The sequence below is a fragment of the Carica papaya genome, chromosome 2 (genome assembly GCF_054855325.1).
Source record: "Carica papaya isolate Zhongbai chromosome 2, ASM5485532v1, whole genome shotgun sequence".
Lineage (NCBI taxonomy): Eukaryota > Viridiplantae > Streptophyta > Magnoliopsida > Brassicales > Caricaceae > Carica > Carica papaya.
The window spans coordinates 26,778,769-26,801,166 of record NC_142310.1 but is presented as its reverse complement, the minus strand read 5'-3'; the positions used below and the strand labels follow the sequence as shown (position 1 = coordinate 26,801,166).

At 32.3% G+C, this 22,398-nt stretch overlaps 2 protein-coding genes across 6 annotated transcripts; one reads left to right on the top strand and one right to left on the bottom strand.

Annotated features, from left to right (window-relative positions):
• Nucleotides 1-82: 82 nt before the first annotated feature.
• LOC110808769 (cytochrome C oxidase biogenesis Cmc1-like protein) lies at nucleotides 83-22,225 on the top strand. Of its 4 annotated transcripts, none has more exons than XR_015817168.1 (3): nucleotides 83-462; nucleotides 758-886; nucleotides 21,236-21,369. XR_015817168.1 is itself a non-coding variant. In XM_022034376.2 (2 exons), exon 1 carries the CDS (start codon nucleotides 21,413-21,415, stop codon nucleotides 21,671-21,673), a length of 261 nt encoding a protein of 86 aa, XP_021890068.1. In that variant the 5' UTR covers nucleotides 21,336-21,412; the 3' UTR covers nucleotides 21,674-21,733; nucleotides 21,858-22,225. The 4 variants fall into 4 exon arrangements, 1 of the variants encoding a protein (XP_021890068.1); XR_015817167.1 differs by lacking the exon at nucleotides 21,236-21,369 and adding an exon at nucleotides 21,858-22,225 and having other exon boundaries at nucleotides 85-462; XR_015817166.1 differs by lacking the exon at nucleotides 21,236-21,369 and adding an exon at nucleotides 990-1,120 and having other exon boundaries at nucleotides 98-462.
• On the bottom strand, nucleotides 8,582-21,122 carry LOC110808764 (protein NARROW LEAF 1). Of its 2 annotated transcripts, none has more exons than XM_088213768.1 (6): nucleotides 20,874-21,122; nucleotides 19,618-20,124; nucleotides 18,794-18,937; nucleotides 12,714-12,954; nucleotides 10,062-10,562; nucleotides 8,582-9,402 (listed from the first exon to the last, which is right to left on the bottom strand). In XM_088213768.1, the coding sequence occupies exons 2-6, from the start codon at nucleotides 20,110-20,112 to the stop codon at nucleotides 8,996-8,998; spliced, it is 1,788 nt and encodes a 595-aa protein (XP_088069894.1). In that variant the 5' UTR covers nucleotides 20,113-20,124; nucleotides 20,874-21,122; the 3' UTR covers nucleotides 8,582-8,995. The 2 variants fall into 2 exon arrangements, with proteins under 2 accessions (XP_088069894.1, XP_088069893.1); XM_088213767.1 differs by lacking the exon at nucleotides 20,874-21,122 and adding an exon at nucleotides 20,489-20,773.
• Nucleotides 22,226-22,398: the final 173 nt, after the last annotated feature.

Genomic DNA, 22,398 nt, shown 5'->3' with positions numbered 1-22,398 from the left:
CCCCTCTTGAATTTTCGTTCATGACTAATTTTAAGCTTTTTAGGAGAGGGAGAGTGGGAAGAGGTCAGTGTCAATATAGAGCTGTAAATAGGAAAGGACCAAAAGCCACCATTAAATGCTACAGAAAAAGAAAAAGGAGGAACAGTTTGCGTTTATGTATATATATAAATATATATATTGACGATGAAGAAGAGGGTCACGAGGATTCCTATACCTAAAAACATGCATGCCTCGTGCCGTGTTCTCCCTTTTCAACCCTTATATACATATATATATATATATGTATATGTAAATATGATTACCTCTCCCTCTTCCCACCCCCCCCCCCCCCCCTCTCTCTCTGCTTCCTTTAAAGGGCTTTTAGCTTTGTTCTACTTTCCGACCTCGCACATCGTCTTGGGTCATTTACGGCATATAGATTCATGTGTTGGTTTGAGAGATTGAAGCTGCCAGCATGATCTGGTAATCAGAAATCAAAATCAAATCTATTCTGTCTATCTATGTGTGTGTGTATATATATATATGTATTTACACACGTAAATACTAAGATCAATGTAGGAACTTTTATATATGCGTGTGCGTGTGTAATACTTTTGTAGGAAGATTGTATGTATTAATCTATACTGTTTTTCCATTGAGGGGAAGTTTTCTGTTGGTTGTTAGGAAGATTTAAGGGGGTAATATAGAAATTAAGAACAATTACCTTCCTGATATAGAGATAAATATATATATATTTACATACATCGGTTGTATGTAGACGTACAGAAAACATATATCAGGTCATCTTGCAGCTTCAATCACTCATTCACCAACAAGTACCAAAAAGATCTAAAGAAATTCGGCTCCTGCAATTTAGTGATCTTCAGTGGCAGCTTCATTAATCCCGGTAAGTTTTTCCTTCAACAAAAACTCCTCCTTTCTGTTCCTTTAAAACGTTTTGATCCAACTTAAGTTCTTCTTGATTATGTGGTACTGGATTAATTTTGCAGATATATCCAGAAAAAAACATGTAAAAAATCTCTCTGTATATGTATGGTCGATGTGTAAGCTACATATGCATATTATCACCGATGCGACAGCTTGCTTGTGTGCATATATATATATATATATATATTAAATATACACATCTTGCTTGTGTCTGTTTATGTGTATGTGTGTATATATACATATGTTTCTTGCTTGTGTCAATCTTTCCCAGATTGAACATATACAATCATGATGAAGATGAGTTATATAATATACATACATATTGAACATACAACTTTGGGTGTACATAGTTAATTGATTAGTTAAGAAAATTTGAAAATGAAATAAATGTTGCTTCCATCTGTCTATTAATTTCTTTCTTTTTTGTGTGCAGCATATACATGTATATCTTGACTAGTATTATAGATGCAGTATAGTATGATCATGTTAAACAATTTCCCAATATATACAAAATAAAACATATATAACACCATTGTTAGACCATAATGTAAAATGCGATTAATAGCGATAAATTGTATATACATATACCCCAATGCAAATAATTGCAAAAATACAACTCTATATAATTTCAAGGGAATGCATAAAATAGAAGCTCTCTAGAACTTATCAATCTAAATCTATGTATAAATACTTAAATATATGTCAATTTAATAGTGACACACACACACATATAATATACAGCTTTTTGAGAGTGTATAGACAGGGACAAAAGAGTTTTAATTAATTTGGTTGCAATTTGCCTTGTAGACACATACTGTTAGGGGACCAGTTTTGGTGTTTATGACCCACCTGCCTTTCAAAACAGATTAGATTCTCAATTTTCACCACTAATTAATTAATATTTTGATTTATTATTTTTCATATGATATATATATATATATATTTCCAGAGTTTCTTTTTTTTTAAAAAAAAAAAAAATTATCTTTTTTTTTTACCACATTCTGTACGATATTCAAGGTCTAGACAAACGAAATTTTACTTCGTTAAAATTTATAACAATTCAAGGTCTAAAACTATATATAACAGCATTTGAGTAAAGAATTTATTGAATTAAGCTGTGTTTCTATTTCATGATTTTATGTAAATAGTTGAGTAAAAAGAAAATTTTATAATCTTCAAGTTGATTTTGGTGCTTCAAATAATCATTATACTTGAAAATATTTTCTGAAATTTAATTTAGCTTGCCATTTGAAACAATTATGTTAATTATGTTTCCTGATATTAATATAATTTGAAGTGTTTATTGATTTTAACAAGTATTACTTTCAATAAACTAGAAGATTTAAAATAAATTTAAATATAATATGTGAATTTACAAACCATTCTTGAATATTTTCTAAAACTGATTTGATACAAACGGCTATCCTTTTTTTTTTTTTTTTTAAATTGTGAAGTTGTTCCGATATGTTCGATAAATTTATTTTCTACTTTGGTTGTATTCATAAAATATAATACATGCATATAACTATAACATTGAAGATTTGTGAGGTTGTGGTTTGAACAAAATTCAATTCGATGCCTTTTTTTCTTTGTTATCTATTATAAGCATTATTGATTTTTGTATGTATAGATTGAGAATGTTGATCCTCTATAATAATTTATGAGTACTGAATTTCTGTTATATATAAATAGAGATTAGTACTAAATTTGTGTTATATATAGATATAGATTAGAGGAAGAATAAGTAATTTGATTGTAATAAATATGTATAGAACTAATCAATAGTTTTTTAACATATTAATAGAGGAGTAAGCAACTATTGTTATATATAAATAGATATTAGTACTGTTTCTGTTATATACAGATAGAGATTAGAGGAAAATTATTAAGTAATTTGACTGTACTAAATATGTGTAGGTACTAACCCATCATTTTTAGTAAAATTATGAGTGTTTTAAACTGTGAATGGTATTAAGATAACGTATATGGTCAATTATGAGAATATGTGTTTATTTAAGGGGAGGGGGCTTAGGACTTATCAATTTGAGAGCCATGAATAATATTGTTTTGTTCAAGTGAGTTTGGAAGTGCATTATGGATGGTCGTGGCGAATAGATATAAGTGTTATCATGATTAAGATAAGTGAAAATTATGCCTCTAGGGTATAAAAATGTATTATCAAGACAACTTTTCAGAGAAATAAGAATGGTAAAGACTTATTGAAAGTCTGATTTGAACAATTAGTAAATATATACATATTAAATTTTGGTATGATGTGTGGTATGGTGACATCCCTATTAAAGTCACTATTCTTAAATTTTTTTTTTGTTTAACTAAGAATAGAGAGATTATTATCCATAATCTAATTTTTTGGGAGGATGAATACTAAATCTAAAATATTACTTTTAAATATGAATATTTGATTGGAAAGAAAATTACACGAGACAAATTGATATAGAAATGACACAATTATAATATATATATATTTATTTTATTAAGTCTTATAAAAGAGTGAGAGTTTGATTTGACATGCTAAAGCCCCTCTAAAGGTTTTAATCTTTATTTGACAACTAATGAAGGGTGTCTTTTTTGTTGATTGATTATCTTAATAAATACAAGTATAAATTGAATTTTACAAATGCTTTATTGTTATGTCGAAGCAAATGGGAGCCCGCCAATCATCTCATCCTTAACTATGTCTAGCCTTAGAAAATCTAAAGTTATTGCTGATGGTGGTGGAAAATTCATTAGGCTAGCCCTCAAACTATTAGCCAATTTTTTGCTTCACGGCCTAACATTAGCAATCAAGAGGGCCGCAAGAAGGTAATTGAGGTTCTCTTTTATGTTGTTTGGTTAGAAATGAGATGGGGATATGTCTTATTATTAAGTTAAGGCTTGCATAGTGGTTGAAATCTTTGCAAATAGAGTTTGAAAACTGCACGATTATATCTACGAAAGACATGAGTAATTGCAGCAATAATATGGATATTCACAAGTCTAATGATTTGGAGATATCTACGGATGGTGTCTCTTACTTCATTTAATTTTTCTTCTAATTACATTTAAAAAATTATGTTTGACAATAGATTTTATAGATTTAATTAAATTTAATATTCAAAATATTAGTAGTATTTTTTTTTTGTTTACTCATTAATTCAAACCCGTATAGCTCTTATTTTCACATAAAGTAATCTGACCAAAAAGGAAAATTATATATTAAAGTTTATGTCATAACTAGATTCATATCCGTGCACATAATATAAAATGATTTTTTTTTTTTTAAATATAAATTTTAATTAGGTGATTAGTAAAGTTTCTAATTAAATGTTCACTTTAGTTGAATTTTTAATCAGATACAATTTCCAAAATAATTTTTACATATTTAAGAATTACCTTAAAAAAGTATGTCTTTTATTTATATAAATAAAATGGATGGTAGATAATACATTTCATTGTCCAATTTTTTTATTATATAATTTATATATTTTAAAAAAGGATAATATTATAACATATAAAATTACAGTATAATATATATAATATATTATTTTGTTGTATTAAAATTTATTATTATATGGAAAATTCTTGGGCAAAGACCTTTTAGATCAATGTGATAGTACATTATATTGTCAATAATTAAAGTTTAATTTCGATCTATTTCATAAAATATTAATTACAATAAAATTTTTAATTAGATAATTTTAATTTCAACATTTTTTGGTTAGACTGTTAATGTACTTTAATTTCAATAAAAGTTTCAACTACACGTGCATGACAAACATTTAATTTTAGTTTGATAAGTGTGAATGCTATATGTATAATTTTTAATTAACTAATACATTTGTAGCACGCTTTTAATTTGGATAGGAGTTTTAATTAGAGATTTTAATCATAATTGAATTCTTAATTAAACAGCTAAGATATTTTTTTAAATAGTTGAATTTAATTTTAATAGAATTTGTAACTAAACAATTAGTTTAATTAGAAAGTCTTAGTTCTAGTAGTATTTTAATTAAAACGTAAGTAATACAATTGTGAGATATTGAATTTCTATTTAGACATTTAATATAATTTTGATATATTTTAGAATTTCCTAATAATAAAGTAATTGGTACAAAGTTTTTATTCAGTATACTTTTTAGTTAAACAATTTTATACAAATAGGTAGTACGTTTAACTTTTCACTAAGTAATTAATATGATATTTAATTGAGAAATTAATAAAATTATTTTTAATTAGAACTAGTATAATTACATATTTAATTCCAATATATGTTTAATTAAATCATTTAATTACAATAAAAATTTTACTAAGATATATATATATATATTTTTTCATCATTGCTACGACAATAATAGCTACAATGACAAAACAATTGCTTTATCATTATATGTATGTGGACTCCTGTATGAGGTTTCCCCCCTCCTCACGAGTTTCCTTCTCCCTTCGGAGACCATGCTTTATCAATACAACCTTCAACCCACAAAATCTATCATTTGCACGCTTCTTTCGTTCCTTTCTTCACAACAACATCGTTGATAAGATTGTTGCAATAAAGAGTACATTTCTTGAACCTGAAAGCATGCAAAATCAATGTGGCCAGCTGAATACCCAACAACTAACTCAAGTTGAAGCATTAATGCTCCTTTAAATCCTTCAAGAAGTTAAGAGTCAGGTTAGTGTAAAGGAACTAATCACCACGGTTAGTTCGTTGAAAACATTGCAATTTAAAACTGTTCAACAAGTCTCTCTGGTGCCATTTGAAAAATGAGTAAAGAAATGGTTTTTGGGCCGGTAAGGAAGAATATTTTCATGTGCACATTTTATATGAAGATGTGAAGAATAAGATCACTAGTAGATGTACATCGAACATAAGATCAGCCCTAAATGTGCTCAAAGAATGTCAGCCAAACCTGCCTACAAAGGATAGATAATTGCACAAAGTAATAAATAAAAAATAAACCTCATTATTATACATCAAGTTATTGAATATTTCAAACAAATATTGAAACTTGAAACTACCTATCATCTAGTAAAAATCTAATATTCTCAATAATAACCCAAAATCTCTTATATAATTAGTTACAAAAGTTTTTTGATAATTATTTATTGCAATAGATGGTGTGAACAAAAAATCTATTAATACTTTCGTTCATTCGAATGTTTGTAAGGCTGAATTTTCACTATTTTAATAGGTTAATAGAATATTATTTCGTGGTCGTATGATTTATTCGGTGGTAAATATCAGTCTATTGTTGGCTCAAGCTTTTCTAAAGATTCTTCTTTACTTGGCTCTTTTTCTTTGAGTATTTTCGTTGAATATATTTTTTGAACCAAACCTAAATGCTCCACTAATTTATTTTTAAAAGTTTGGACATTTTTTATTGAGAAATTTGTTTAATATCTCTTTCATCTTATCCTATTAGTTGAATCTACTTTTTTTTTTTTAAGTAGCTCATTTTGAGTTATTTAAAATTTTGAACAATATCATTTAGTTATGATAACCACTTTACTCATAAGACTACTTTGTCACTGAAAAGAATTACTTAAAAAATATGTTTTATTTCAATGCGCTTGGATGAAACATTGAAAATTCTTGCTACATTTGTTTCCTCTCAATGTATAACCACTTGCTACCTCCATCATCATCAGTTTAATATAATGTCATATACAATCTAATTCTTTTGTGAATCTAAAATCTAGAAAATTATCTACTATCAGAATCAATCAATATGTGAATTTGTCGTTTCCTGTAACTACCCACTAATCTTATTTAATTAGTAATATTTGGGATTTCTTGTAACACTTTTTCAACTTTTGTATTTTTTATAATCTCCTGCAGTACTTCCATTTCTTTTTTCTTTATTACTTCTTGTACGATAGTCAATAGCAATATTCTTAGCACTGTTATAGTTTAATGGTTGGGTAGTATTGTGTTGGCTTTTTAGGATAGGTTTGTTAGTGAAAAGAGAAGGTTTAAAGGTGTTTTTAATCCATTCTAGTGCCAGGGTTTGCTAGAATTTATGTATTCTATAAAAAATCTGAGTATAAAATTTATGGTTCCACGAATAACAATAGTATACTATGTTATTAACTCTTTTATGTAGTTTTAGTAAATTATATGTATGATAGATGTCTACTATGTATTTGCATGAAAGCTTCCAATTCTAATTTAAGTCTTGCCAAGAATAGACTAAGTTGATGTTCAAGCGCCAATTAGACACTGACTTGCAAGAACGTCAAATGCTTGAAAATATTCAAATAAAGAATTTTCTTGTCTCAATCTTGCATGATCGTTCATCGAGTCCAGAAACGAAGGATTTCCAAATCAAGTATGGAAGTACCCCAACTACTCGTCCCACCTCAGCCAATTGTTGTCTTTCCTTGGTTTCATGAATATTATTAAATGGCACTCCAATGCTTGTCCCTCCAAATACACTGAAGCTACCTACATCTTCAGTTACTCTAGAGTTCCATCCAAAGTAAAGAATCTCTCTTCTTGGTAGCTCCAACCTTTTGCATTTTCTATGTTGAGATATTGAAATTCCAATTTAGTACAATGCGTAAGACCATCTTCTTCTAATTCTTTCTTCCTCTGAAAACTTTTGGCCAAATTTTTTCACTCTATTCCACCTTCATCTGCTCTATTGCATTGTTAGGTAATTGGTTCCATGTTACTAGCAGTACCAGTTATTTCATTTTACTGATTATCATTTTTTCTATCTCACCTAGTTTACATTTGAGTTTATTTTCTAGTTGACTTTCAAGTTCATTCATTTATCGAACGAAATCATCAACTTTACTGACTTTTGCGTATGCAAAGATCAAGCACTGATACAAATGTTATATGAATGATTCAAGAAAAGGAAAAGATTGGGGAAATAAATTGATTACAGTTCAATTGAAGAAGCCATAGGACAGAGAGCTAGATTCCACAGAGACAGAAGACATATAGGAAGATTCAAGAATATGCATTAGTTTCAACATATGGATTACACCCTAAGTACCAAGTATTTATCTTAATTTATCTACAATTGAAATACTTAACTGATTTTAGGTATCTATTAATTTTAAGTGGTGATTCTATTTATTCTATACAACAGGACAAAATATAGTTTCTTAGGTTTCAATTGTTGAGGAAAGGCAAGATTTAGACTGGTAACATGGATGTAATAATTGCACAATCATCAATCTATGAAACATCAAATAACAACAATCATTAAAAAATGAATAGAAAAGAATATGAGTCATTGCTCAGAGATAGTTTTTCAAATACATTCAGAAATTTACTTGTTTTGAAATCCTTTCTACAATATATTTGGTCCAGATTTCAACCAATAAAATATAAATATAATAAAAATTTGAATAAAAATACCAATATAATTTCAAATCATTTCTATATTCAATTTAAATTAATAATTTTTCAGATTCACATGTGAGAAGATAAAGTTTATTATTATGGAATTCAAATATGATTGAAATTTTATTAACATGAAAATTCATATATTTCACTAATAAAATGATATCTATACAATAAAAATAACACAATCTTAAAGATAGACACAATACAGTCTTGTAAAACATAATGTAATGAAACCTGCAATAGGTCTATAACTTGCCCAAACTATGTTCAAGTTAAACTTGGCTTGCACATAAATTAAATTACGAACATGAACAACATTGAGTTATTCCAATTAACACAAAACTCTATTCAATAGTTGTTATTACAACCCTTCAAAGGGGCGCCTGATCTTATGATACAACAATTTGAACATTGGGAATAAAATTTCAGAGAAGTAAAATATTTGGGATAGCCAATGCCTAAAGGTTCTCCCTTTCCACTACACAAATGTACCCTTCACATGCCTAATCTACCCATTGTAATGGTAATTGAAACATAAAAGGCCAAAAATACAGAAAAATGAGTAATATGATTATTCATAAAATCAAATGCATGAAGATTATTTCTTTTCATAACGTGATACTTACAGGGTAAAATTTGAAACTCAAATGATGTAGCTTCTTCTGAGTCATCTGAGATGTATTCCGTTAGTCCTTTCACTTTTGTTCTTCAGAACTGCTTTCTTTTCTTTGGTTCAGGCTCGCCTAACTGCAAAGACACGTAGATTCCTTCATCAGAGCGATTCCTGAAGTTCGAGAGGCTTTTTGGTTCCTGGTTCTCTTGACCCTTGTTTTGATGATGGACCAGAGATCCATTAGTGAAGCTAGGAATAAACTGATGCTCCACATTCGTAGTTGTTTCAACCCCATTTTCTAATTTAATTACAAAGGGCAAAACTGGTGGCGTTATTCCCTGCCTGGAATCATCTTCAACAACAACTTGCTGGACATTTAGGTTAAGAGGCTCAAAGTTCTCTTCAGTTTTGTCTTTTGATGGCACCCTTTCAGGGGGAGACGATTCCCCAACCGTAGAATCAATTCCTGCAGCTGAAGCATTTCTTTGATCTTGCACAGCAGCTGTTTTACAGTGGAGAGAAAAAAAAAACACAAGTTACACGAAGACCTTGTTGCAAAATCTTTCTTTTTTCTGAACTCTTTCTTGCATTAGACAGTAACAGAAAGAGGGAAAGAGCTAACCGTAGGGCTAATGCCCATGGTTCAAAAGCCTGCAATAAGTTGAACTACAAAGGTAAATGTTAGTTTTCTAATTCCAACCCAGTTGCATGATGTTAACAACTTTAGCCAATTCTAAGAAGAGAAAAGAAATAAGATGTGAAATATGACTTAAAGATTATTAAATACTCAGCATTTCACAGTTCGGTTCCTTTTACGTTCTTGTAAGTCTTACACCTTCCTCCTGAGCTCATGTTTTCTAATATTGCCTTCTGGCTTCTCTATATAATAGCCATAATAAAAAGAGAAAGCTATTTTACTTTGACATAACCAGCTCATCTAACCCACACCTACACCAATCTGTCGATGGCAAAAGCATTTTAACACTATTTGGCTTAGCACCACTGTAAATGTTTCACTGAACATTCATCCACTCAAATTACTAGGTAACCTTCCTTTCGGTCCTACAACCCTCTACAAACAATGAAAAAGACAAAAATGTGCTGACAGATAATAATTTACCACAGCGTGACACTGAGGGATAGTGGTTCAGAAATATAAACCTTGAAGTCCTTCACTGGTGGTAACAAGATCAAGCTCAAGGAGGTCAAGAAGGCGGCCAAGATCAACTCCACTGGTCCAGTTCTCTGGTGCTTCACCAACTTTTAACTTCAATCGTCCCCGGTTGGCTGTTCCTCCCCAAATGATCCCAACTGGCTGCGGCTTCTCCCCGTTCTGGTTTGTCAAGAGAATAAGACTTCCACTATCACCCTCAAGGTCAAAAGTCTGCTGGTTTTCACCAACGACAAGAAAATCTGTAAAGAAGCAAATGCCTTTCTCATCATTATACTCCAAAGCATACGCCATTATGGTCCCAGTAGTCAGGCCAGAACTTCTTCCAACTTTGACCACTTGCCTTCCAATGAGACTGTAAATTGGAGACTGCAAGTCTGTAATATGGACATCACCAATTTCACCAATGCCTTTCACAGATGTAGTTACATTGTTCATGTTGAAGTCTTCTGCAAATGGAATGAAGGCTCCATCTGCCCGGACAAATGTTTCTGCAGGGAAAACAAAAGATAGTGGGTTTGTGTGAGGATCAGAACTCAGGATCCAAAGGAAATCCAGTGCGCACAATATTTGTTGAGAACCAGGTGCAAACACCACAGAATGAGCCAAGCTACGGAGAATTAAAAAAATAAGGAGCAGGAAGAGAAAAATGAATCTGACTTCACAGAATCCCCATCTGAAAGCTATGTGGCAGCATCTGAAGCAAACCGAAAAACTGAAGTGTCGAACCATTCTGAACCATTGTCTTTGCTGCACGAACCAAGCCAACTCTCTCTGCTGAACCGCACCTGCTTCAGTCTTGAACCGGCTCACGCCTGTTCATCTTCTTCCTCTAATCAACACGTCCCAAACTCCGAACGGTGACTTTCGGAGATGTTTGGTGAATCCAAATGAAGAAATTTACACCAATTCATGTATATAAATAAGTGATTGTGGATCGAACCATGTATTCATGGAATTCAAGCAATAAAATACCACATTTCTGCATTTTCTCTCTCTAACAGTCTCTTTCTCTCTCTAACAGTTTTTTCTCTCTCTAAAACCAGTCTCTCTCTAAATCCTTCACATATCTATATTCTTTTTCTCTCTCTAAAGACTCTCCTCCCTCTCTCAAACTCTCTTTTCTCTCTTCCCCGACACTATCTCTCTCTCCCCAACTCCCTCTCTTCCCTCTTTCAAAAATCGTCTTTTTTCTTTTCTGAAATTTCCTTTCTGTCCTCTCTATTTCTTTAATTTCAGAATCTGCCTCAACCTTTCAAATTTCTCAAAAATAGCCACAAATATTTAAACTCCACATTTTTCCAAATTCTGGTTTTGGTGAATCACTCACGAGTCCACGGCAAGTCCTGACAATATTTTATTTATTATACAAGAGACAACTACTGAGAGAGAGTTCAAACTGAGACAAGAATATTTTCTCATTATTCATTTTAGACAACTAAAAGAAAAACGGGAGAGCAGATGATCTAGGTAAGTGTCTTTACATCTATGCCCATGTTGAGACACTAAATCTCTCAAACAAAGTTCGCTGCACCAAGGCTCCCTACTCCAATTCAGTGGTTACTTATGCAACACACGACTCTTCTTAAATTGACATAGTAGAAATTAAGTTGAAATAGTTGCTCCAAGTTAAAAACTGCTAAGTATCTTTTACCGTAAAGCTATTCATAAAAAAAAATGATATACTAGTTCTTTAAAAGGAAAAAATTTAGAAGAAAATGTCAGAGGCTAACATAAAGATGAGAGTATATCTTTTTGACCTTTTCTATAAGGGAAGAAGAATGCATCATTTTCGGAAGTTATCCAATCAAGATCGAAAAAAGAGAATACTTCTCCTTCAGGTGGTACTAATAATTGGTTAATTGTTCTCAACAGGGTTAACTTTCGTACAGTTCTCTGGACAAAATTTTACATTGTGAGCATGACATCCTAATCTTCATTAATGTCACTTTTAATTCAAACTTATTTTATTCCTACTCTATTCATAAATCCCATTTACTTGTATATGAAATCTAATCATAATGTTCATCATTCCTTCATACTTAATAACTTCCACTCTTATGTTAAATTTAGAATGATTGCTTTCTATTTTCACTTGTAAAAGTAGTGATCAAAAGATTACTAGTTTAAATACAACATAGAATTAGAATTTCTTTTTTGAAATAATAGAATTAGAATATTATTTTCGTTCAAATTTTCACCTCATCTCAATTATATTCATATTCACATTCTAAGGATTGGCATTTGAACCAAATGTGGTCTAGATTCTTTTCCACCATGTATATTAACAGCATTTCATCAGTTCACAAAGGGGTTTCTTCCTGAGGTTTATCATTTAATCCCAAGACTTAACAGCATTTCAAAACTTCCCAGTTGAGAAATAATCAATGAGCCAACATAACTTTAATTGGAAAAATTCATAGTGGTAAAAAAGAAGCAAAAATTGCCCCTAAAGAAGCAAAAATTGCTACTCACGTGATCTGAGTTCCCCCCCTTTTCTATTATATAAAACTATAACTGCAAGATACTACATACCAGTGCATGATATATAATTTAATAAAAAGCAAAGGAAGGTAAGTGCATGTGGATTGCAAAAATAGATCCTGGAATCAATAATCTTCTATAATGTGGAATTGGATTACCTGGGTTTGTTCCGGCAAAGATGCCATACCACAGGTCATCAGTGATAAATGATGTTGCCCTCTCCACTGCGCCCAGATAGACACCAGGTCCAAGGCTAGGGGGCAAGGGATGAAACATCTTCTGGCTTGGGTAATCCAAATCAACTGCAACATGACGATTTGTGAGGAAACCAACCTGTCGGTTTCCTGTTCTGCTTTTTACAATGGCACCCAAGGTTCCATATGTTTCTTGGCTAGCAACCTACATACAGTAAGAGCAAAAAGGGAGTCAACATGGCCGTCTAGAGATTGATTCTACAAGGAGCATGAAGAACACTAAAAAGAGTGTGAAAGTATTCCCCTAAAAAATTTATATACTAAAAAAGAAAATTAAGAAAGAAAAAAATATAAGGTCATCTTTATTAGTCATCCAATTAATTATGAATGGGATAAATGGCCAACTTCATACAATAAATTCAAGAGTTAAATAAACAAAATAATTCATACGTAGACAAATATTTACAAGGACCTATCAACCTTTCTGTTTCTAGAAAAACTTTCTATGACGAACCCACAAACGATTCTATAATTCAAATAACTTCAACAGTGCTTTCCCACCCAATCTAGAAGCAACATCACCTATATAAACATGACAGAGCCAACTTGCAGATGCTAAGAAAATGAAATTCCTTTTGGATTTTGACCTCCACCACTTCATATTATATAGGAATAAAGGTGCTCTTGGCTCGACATTCTTTGTTCTACTAGAACCCTCTTTTTGTTGGGTTGTAATGTAAAAAATAGTACAGGATGGAGCTCTTTGACCTAGCAATATCCACTCCCAAGAAGTATTTTTTGAGATTTCTTAGGTTTTTAATATCAAATTCTTTAGTTAAACTTTTTAGTCTGAGTATCTCCTCTGTGACATCCCCTTTAACTATTTTATAATCTACATATACGATGAGAATTACCTTTTTTCCTGAAGAATCATGCTTGATAAACATTGACTATATCCATATCTTTTGATTATCTTAGTAAATTTGTCGAACCATACTCTTAGAGATTGTTTGAGGTTATATAAGGATCTTTTGTTAGTGACTTGACTTTCAAAACCAGGTAGTATCTCCAAATAAATTTGTTCTTTTAGTTCTCTATTAAGAAAAACATTCTTCATATCTAGTTGGAATAATAACCGATCTAGATTAACAATTAGGAATATTAGAATCCAGACATTATTAAGCTTTACTAATGATGCAAATGTCTCCGAATAATCGATTTCATTAGATTGAGTGGAGCTTTTTCACTATTAATTGAATTTTGAACCTAATGATGCTACCATCAGCATTAAGTTTGACGGTGAACACCTATTTACAACCGATTGTGTGTTTTCATTGTGATAATTCTGTTATTTCATAGAACTTATCCTTTTCTAAGGCTTGGATTTACACTATGATTGTAATTTTTTTATTCGGTTACACTTAATGCTTCATGTATCGTCCTTGATATCTATATTTTATTAATATTGTCAATAAATGTCTGGTGAGTTGAAGACAGATTTTTGTATAAAAGAAAATTAAAAATTGGATAATCAGTATATGTTCTCTTTTGTTTTCTTAGACTAATAGGTCTATAATCATTATACAGATTATCGAAGAGAGAGATCTAAACTTGTATCATTTGAAGTATTCAATGATGTTGGATCTGGATCCACATTGGATTCATAACTCTTATAAGATGGCTATGACTCTTTTTCTTCTTGGTTCTAGTTCCTTCTGGTATAGACCCGAAGGTCAAGATTTTCAATGGGGTGAGTAGATTTAAATATAAGTGTCTCATTTCGATCTGCGTCTTATGGAGACTGAATAGATTTAATCTGGGAGAATGAAGATATTCATTAATAAAGTCCAAAAATTGGGATTCTTGTGTATTCTTCTTCCCCTTAATACAAATTTTGTAGCATAGTTGGTTTCACGAAAGATGATATCCATGGAGTTATAAAATTTCTAAGTGACTGGTAAATAATACTTACGTCTCTTTTGGTTTGATGAGTACTCAATAAAGATACTTTTTTATTAATTTAGGATCTAGTTTGCTTGTGTAATAGTTGTGTATATGAACAAAAATTGAACAACCAAAGATTTTGATAGGTATGGCAGATAGAAGTAAAGTGGTAGGAAATTATAAAGCATGACTTGGCAGAGTGTTTGAAACTCAAGTACCCATAAAGGTATTCTATTAATAAGATAGGTTGCAGCTAAAACGACTTCCTCTTGAAAAATTTTGGAACTTGAGCTGTGAACATAAGGGACTAGTCAACGTCCAAGAGATGTCTATTTTTCCTATCCATTTTGTTGAAGGGTATCAAGACATGAACTTTAATGAACAATCTCTTCTTTTTCAAGATACATACCCAACTCTTTTTCAAAGTATTCTTTTGCATTGTTTGTTTCCGATACTTGCATTTTTATTTGGAATTGAATTCGAACCATGTTGAATTTTCGAAATATATGGCCAACTTTCTAATTTTCCTTTCACAAAGAATAGTTATGTAATTCTTGTATGATCATCTACAAATGATAAAAATCATCAAGCACCAGTGATATTGTTAATTCTAGATGGTCCCAAACATCATTATGTACTATAGCAAATGGTTTAAAGACTTTGTAGGACATGAAATATATATTATAGGTATATTTTGACAATTGACATACTTCAAAATAGAAGTTTTTTGAGTGTTTATTTTTGAATGAATAATGGAACAACTTAATAAGGTATACAAAGTTTGTGTATCCCAATTGATAATATCATAACATAATTGTACTAAGATTATCTACGTGAGTTGAACTCTCTTAAGACTCAACACATACCACGTTACAGGATAGTTTTCTTGAAAGGTCTACTATCCTTAAAGAAAAAGAGCTTAGAGTACTACTCGGCATTTCTAATCGTCCTCCTTGAATCCAAATTCTGAAATTCATTAAGTTAAGAAAAATTTAACAATATAGTTATGATTTTGGGTAAGTTTGTTTACTGATCACAAGTTTTAATCAAAATTAGGTACAATGAAGCACTCCCTTTAAGGTTAGCTCCTTTGAAATGGAGGTACCACCCATTCTGGTCACTCTTAAATGAGATTCGTATGTCATTTTTATGGTGAGGTTCTCATATCACAAATTCTATCCTTAGAACAAAATTTTATTTCCCTTCACATGGTTGGATGCTCTAGAGTCAATAATCTAAGTATAATGACTTCTTGAAATAGCATTAGGAACAATAAAAAAATTACATTTTTTCAGTTGTGTCTCAACTCCTATGTTGTTATTGACGAAATTTTGATAGACGACCATTTTTTTGAGGACCTCTATATTTTCTTTACTAAATCGACATGATTTCTTAGTGAAGACAATTTCATCAATAAGAGCTTGATTTTCCTTCTTTCTTCATGAATTATATATTCTTAGAACAAAATTTATTTCTTTTCATGTGGTCAAGTGCCCCTGATTCAATGATTCAAGTATCTTGATTTTCTGAAATAGCATTTGAAAGTATGAAAAAAATTACCTTTTATGGTTGTTGTCCCAACTCCTATGTTATTATTGCCAGAATTTTGTTAGAACATTTTTTGGAGGTCTTCTATCTGCTCTTTGCTAAATCAACATGATTCCTTAGTAGAGATAGTTTCATCAATAGAGACATGATTTTCCTTTCTTTCTTCATGGCCAATTTTGTAGATTTCAAACCAACTAGTTTTCTATGAATTTTTCAATGATTGTCACGAGTATGACCTGATTTCCTATAGCGGTCACGGATACAGTAGTATTAGTTTACAGATAGATCTTCTTACCACAAGTTGTGGAGGCTAAATTCAATGAAAAAAGATTTCTAATATGTTTTCCTTGCTCGAGTAGAATTCCTTAACTGCTTTCCCATTTCATGTGTTGTCCTGTACAACAAGAAATTCTCACTTATATCATTTATTATGAAGTTAATCAGCCATGACATGACTAGATTATTATCGACCTTCTAAATTTGAAATTTTGCGTCTTTACACTCGGTTTGGTGACTTCTCCGGTGGGGTAATCTTCTCTCCCTTTTTTCACGGATAAACATCTTGACCGATTGAAAATTTTGAATGTAATTGCTTCCATTTAATTTGTAGCTGGTGACGAAAATTTAAAAGGCTTCCGATTCATATGGTTTAATGAAAATAATTTCATCAGACCGAGATGTGACTTCTAAAGAGTCGATTCTTGTCACAACCATTTCGTATCTGGTAATCAACAAGAGGGAAAGAAAGGGTTTTAGAGTTCAGAGAACCTGACTCTGATACCATGAAAAGTTGTTATTAAATCTTTTGTTTTCTCTGAATTTTATTCATAAGATTTAGTTTATAAGAATTAAGAAAAATAAGAGAACATTAGACAGAGTTTGAATAGAAAACTAAATAAAAATCAGTCCCGTAAAAGGAAAAAATCTTTTAATTATGAAAGTCGACTATAATTTTGCTTTATAGGAAGATTTCACTAAGAATATCAATCTGTTTAGGTATCAGACTTCTACAAGAAGTTGAATTCCTATAAATTGTAACTTGGAGAGAGCTTCTAGTCATCATGCAATGCAATGATTGTGTCTCTGATAGGCTTGTGAAGTAAAGTAGATGGAAAGGGCATGGGACTAAGGCTTGATGGGGGCTTGGGGGTTAGGACGACAATTTTTAACAACGTCATATCTGCATTGGAAGTAAACAAGAACCTTACGGTGAATTGAACACAAGGTAATTAACCAAAAACATTACAAATTCAAACATGGAACAATCTATTTATTACATGTTCAATGCAACATCCCAAATCACACGTGTAGTACAATGAAAAATGTCTTGATATGCATTTGTGGTTCAATGACTCTAAAAAACAGTACCATTTTCTAGTATTTTGGGTGGGATGCCCATAGTGTCATAAAACAATACTAGAATCGCCCATGGTCATCATGTTGCCGATATAGTAGCATGTTGGATAAAAAGATGCAAGGTCCAAACTACATTATCACTTTTGGGTGATTTCCTTCATTACGGAGCTTTAGCAAAAGAAAATTCTTGCCTTGACTCTTGGATTGAAGCTTATAGAATGCATAAAAATGCAAGTACTTTTGCATTCTTTTATATACAGGAGTATATAACTCTTTATCATTATATTCAATCACAAGAACCTCAACTTAAAGAAAATAATTAGCTTTCATAGATTACTTATCTTCCTAGCAAGGCAACAACAATCAAAATTTTTGAAACAAAAAATTCCTAATCATGACAACAAGCGCCAAGAAGCCCAAAGTGATATTTTTCACTCTCCTCTCTTTCCTCTACATCTCAATTGAAACTCTGTTTCCCAATTTAAGTTCCTCAGCTGGGATAGGCAAGCAGCATAAACAAATATTTGCCTCTTTTTAGGTTGATGACATATTTGGCTCCTGAAATTTACTTGGCTAAAGTTTAGACAGAATAGAATTTATGAATAAAGTGTGTGCATAAGCCAAAAATTCATGTAGTTTCTTCTTTTATTGAAAAAAATAACCTAGAATTTCATTCTTGGGTCAAATCTGTCACAATAACAATGTACAGTTTTGGGTACAGGATGTGGCATTGTTACGTAATACTAACTTGTTGTGTCCAACTAAATCGGTTTCGTCCATTTGATTATGCCACGCCTTCTTCACTTGAAGCTCAAGGGTTCAAGCCACACTTACCATTTATATTATCTATTTTTTTAAAATCCAAACAGCAATGAAATGTGTTCCTTCTCTGTTTTATCTCCATTAACATAAGATATTTAAGAAATGCCAACAGAGCAACTCTCATGTATGCAAATGCTAGCGCTTTAACTTAAATCTCAATCAAATGGCATATGGCAGAAGTCATACAATCCCATGCCATATATTCGCATTAACCGTTCTGATATACACAGCAACTACTGGCATATGCCTAAAAAAGAGAACTAATAATATATTTAAATGAAAACAATATATCCACAACAGGGAAACTGGTTCTTCCTCATTGTTCCACAAGCATTAAAAGAAAACAGTGGAATATTCGAAGAGGAAAAAAATACCTGAGAACCAGAACCAATGCATGGATCACTTCCTCTCAAGCCATCTACAAGCTCAGTATATAATTGTTCTTTAGGAGTTGGTGCAGGAGCACCAAAATATGAGAATTCTACAACATCTACATCACACCATACGCCTCCAGGACCCTGCCCGTTGCATAGTATTTTAGAGCGCTATTCAAGTAGAACAATTTATATGATAAAGATTCATAGATAGAAAAATGGATAGATGGGTAGACAAAGATAGAGAACAAAGAAAAAAACTTGAAATCATGAAGAAACAATTCGTCATCTAGTTTCTTCTTCCTGAACAATGGAACCTTCAGAATTAAATAATATTGAAGAAGCTATGTCCACCCACTCCAACAGGTTCGGTTCTTAAGGAAGTAATTTCTTTAGTGCATGTTTGAATCAATTATAATTCCATTCCTACCTTAGTCCTTCACTTCTTACTAAAGGAGTCTTCAAATATAGGACTAGATTATATCTTATCTGGAACATTTTCTCTCCCACTTTGAATCTCTTAGCAGTGAATTTCCATTTTCTACCAAAGAAGTAGGATTCAAGATCCACAAATTTAAAATAAGATTGGAGGTGGTTTGGTCATGAAGTTAGCATGCAATTCTACAAATCAACAGTTATCTAGTAATTAAGTGAGAATAAGATATAAATTGAAGAGGAAATTGAACCAAACGGGACCTTGACCAGAATTATGTTTGTGCATGATTTTACACACTTAAAATGAGGGGAAAGAAGTTGCAGGGCAATAGACATTTTAGTTAAAAGACTAGAATCAAATTATAGCCAAAAGAACCAAAGTATCTTACTTCAAGGGCAGCAGGTAGACACTGTACGTGGCTGAGCCACTGCCTATGAACTTTCCGTGCAACAAAAACTAGAATAGCTGGTATATCTGTCAAAACACCACGCCGAATCCGGAAACCAATAGCTGTACCGAGACTAAAGCGTCGCAATATTTTACTATGAAATGCCCTGATGGTCATCAGCTCAAGCAAAGTGGTAGCTTGCTGCCCAGTTGGCAACTGCCCAAGAGTTTCTGGTAGGACTCCCTTCTGAAGGTTTCCAAAATAGTTTGCCCTATCTTCTGCAGCATCATTTAATCTACTTGAAGTAGGCCAAGAGAAGTAAGCAGCATTGCTCTCAGAATGCTGAGCACCTGAGGTAAATGGTTGAAGTGATGATGGACTAGAGAAAGGCATATAAGGAGGATTGCAGTAATTTCTTTCCAAATCCAAAGCAGATTCCTCGGATTGTATTGATCCAGAATGATGAAATCTTAAATCCAATCTGGTCCTGTCCATCTTCCAATCCTCCTACAAGATATTTAATTAATGCTTTTAAAAGCAGAACTTACACTAGAACCAATTCTATGAATATATTTGGTCATAAGAACCTGGAAATAAAAGGCAGGCATACTATGTTAAGATGTTTGATCATCAGAAGTATTAACAGAACCAGGTTGCCAAGTAGAAACCCTAGGCCTAACATAAATTGAAGTATTTGCTAATTAAAATCCAACGCAGTTAATCTAACAAGTGATGAAGTGCTGTAAGTAAACAGGTGGACATTAAAGAAGATCATATGAACCCTATTCAAAGTCACCAGATAAAAGAGTGTAGCCATAAGTAAAACCAAGTCACCAGAAATGGAAATTTCATAGAATAAATCCAGACTTACAAAAACAATATCACCTTTTACCCGCAATAAAAGCATCTGAACTGAAGCAAAAGCAAATGACAAATGAAATGAAAAATGAGATTGATGGAAAGCTGAGGAAGAGGAACTTGCGAAAACAAGAAAACCCCTGATACCCACTTAACTAAGAAAGCTGAATTCGATGAAACAAAACCAAAACACCAAAAGGGTATCGGAAGCAGATTAAAGCAAATAGTCCAAAAACCGTCTATATGGAAAGAATATTCCAAACCCGGGAAACAGAACACTGCCAAATTGCAAAAACCACCCAGACTATAATATCCCACTAAATCCACAAATTAAGCAAACCCACATAGAAAATGTCATAGAAATAGAAATTTGAAAGCATATTCAACCAGAAACTCACCGATTAGAAATGGTGGAGCTGTAATGGAGAACTCACAATAAAGCCCCACGAAGACTTTCATGCCCTACTAGGACAAGGTCTGTGTAGATAGATGATAGTGCATAGCCCATTAGCCAAAACTCAAACTGCCACTCTTCTTCCCACATACATATATAGTACACTACTATTCTTATTCCACGTTCAAAGAAAAAAATAAATAAATAAAAATAAAAAGAGAGAGAGATTTTGTAGGAGCACTTTTTATCGTTTTATTTTTCAATAACGTCTTTAAGAATAAGCCATTTGGTTTAAATTATTGTTCATGATTATTAGAATCTAAAAAAAAATTAAATTGAAAAATATGTGAGAGATATTATTTTCAGCTGACGCTAATAAGGCCCATTTTGATTAAGACTCATCATCAATATGGGCCCTTAACCGAGGCCCAGAAGTCAACGTTGTCATATCTGTCGGTCTCCAATGGCGCCTTACCGGATCCTCTGTTTCCTATTCGTCCACCTTCTCAACTTGACATTGATTGGTTCATAGACAGTGGAAGCATGAATTCATGCGAGAAGTTGCAGCGAGCGTCGTACGAGTGTCACCGGCGGTTCCCACCCGGTCTGGCGAGGGACTCGGCTTGCCGGCACCTGAACAGGGCGCTGGCGCAGTGTCTGGTGTCGGAGATGTGTCCGGAAGAATGTGAGGCGGTGCGATCGCTGTGCGCCAGCGGCGGGACCCATCTGAAACGGTCGCAGTGTCAACAGGCCCAGCTATCTCTTTCAATATGCCTTTCTTATCATCAAGAAGATAACCATTAAAACTACTACTTTGAAAAAGGATTTAGGATTCTGTGTTGGGTCATACAGTTATCCGTTACGGTAAGTTCAGTTTTTATAAATTAGATCAATGCCCCTTGTCTATCACTTTTCTTTCTTTAATAGAATGATCAAGGAATAGAATTAGATGGAGTATGTTATATAGTTGTTTACTTTGTTTTGGCAGATTTCCTGCTGGTGATATACAGGACCTAGCTTGTATGTGTACATATATATACATGTACATTACAATGAGGACCTGTGGTGTTCAGCGGTGGACTGGAACAGCAGACGCCGGATTCTTGATTGAATTGCTGTTTCTTTAAGCATGCTACTAACTTTCTGTCTTGAATCTGTATGTGTGTATATATAGACACACATTACAGAATGGTCATTATGTTTAGTTATTGCCAATTGGATTCACGCAGAAACATGATTATTGATTGATATGGGTTTTGACTTATTGTTTGTTTAGTTCTGGAGTTTGCTGCAAAGGCAGATCTAACTTTGTGATAATCAGATGCTAATACTATTGCATGGATCATTGACTGTTTATCTGCTGCAAATTTCTTAAAATTTCATGATCTCCTCCATGGAGATTTGTTCATAAACTACATAAGCCATTATAACTGTTCACGAGCGCAATGATAGTAAACACTGACAAATTTTAAGTCACTATAGTTTATATTTTTTTTATTATTACATTTTACTAGAGAACAAATTTATTA

What these genes read in the sequence shown, in the direction of transcription:
- LOC110808764 (XM_088213767.1), bottom strand. Translation starts at nt 20,524, where the DNA reads ATGCTTTTATTGCGGGTAAAAGGTGATATTGTTTTT. An exon ending in GTCTACCTGCTGCCCTTGAA is followed by an intron (nt 18,938 to 19,617) that starts GTAAGATACTTT and finishes TGCAACGGGCAG; the next exon opens with GGTCCTGGAGGCGTATGGTG. An exon ending in GCATTGGTTCTGGTTCTCAG is followed by an intron (nt 12,955 to 18,793) that starts GTATTTTTTTCC and finishes TACTGTATGTAG; the next exon opens with GTTGCTAGCCAAGAAACATA.
- LOC110808769 (XM_022034376.2), top strand. Translation starts at nt 21,413, where the DNA reads ATGAATTCATGCGAGAAGTTGCAGCGAGCGTCGTACGAGTGTCACCGG.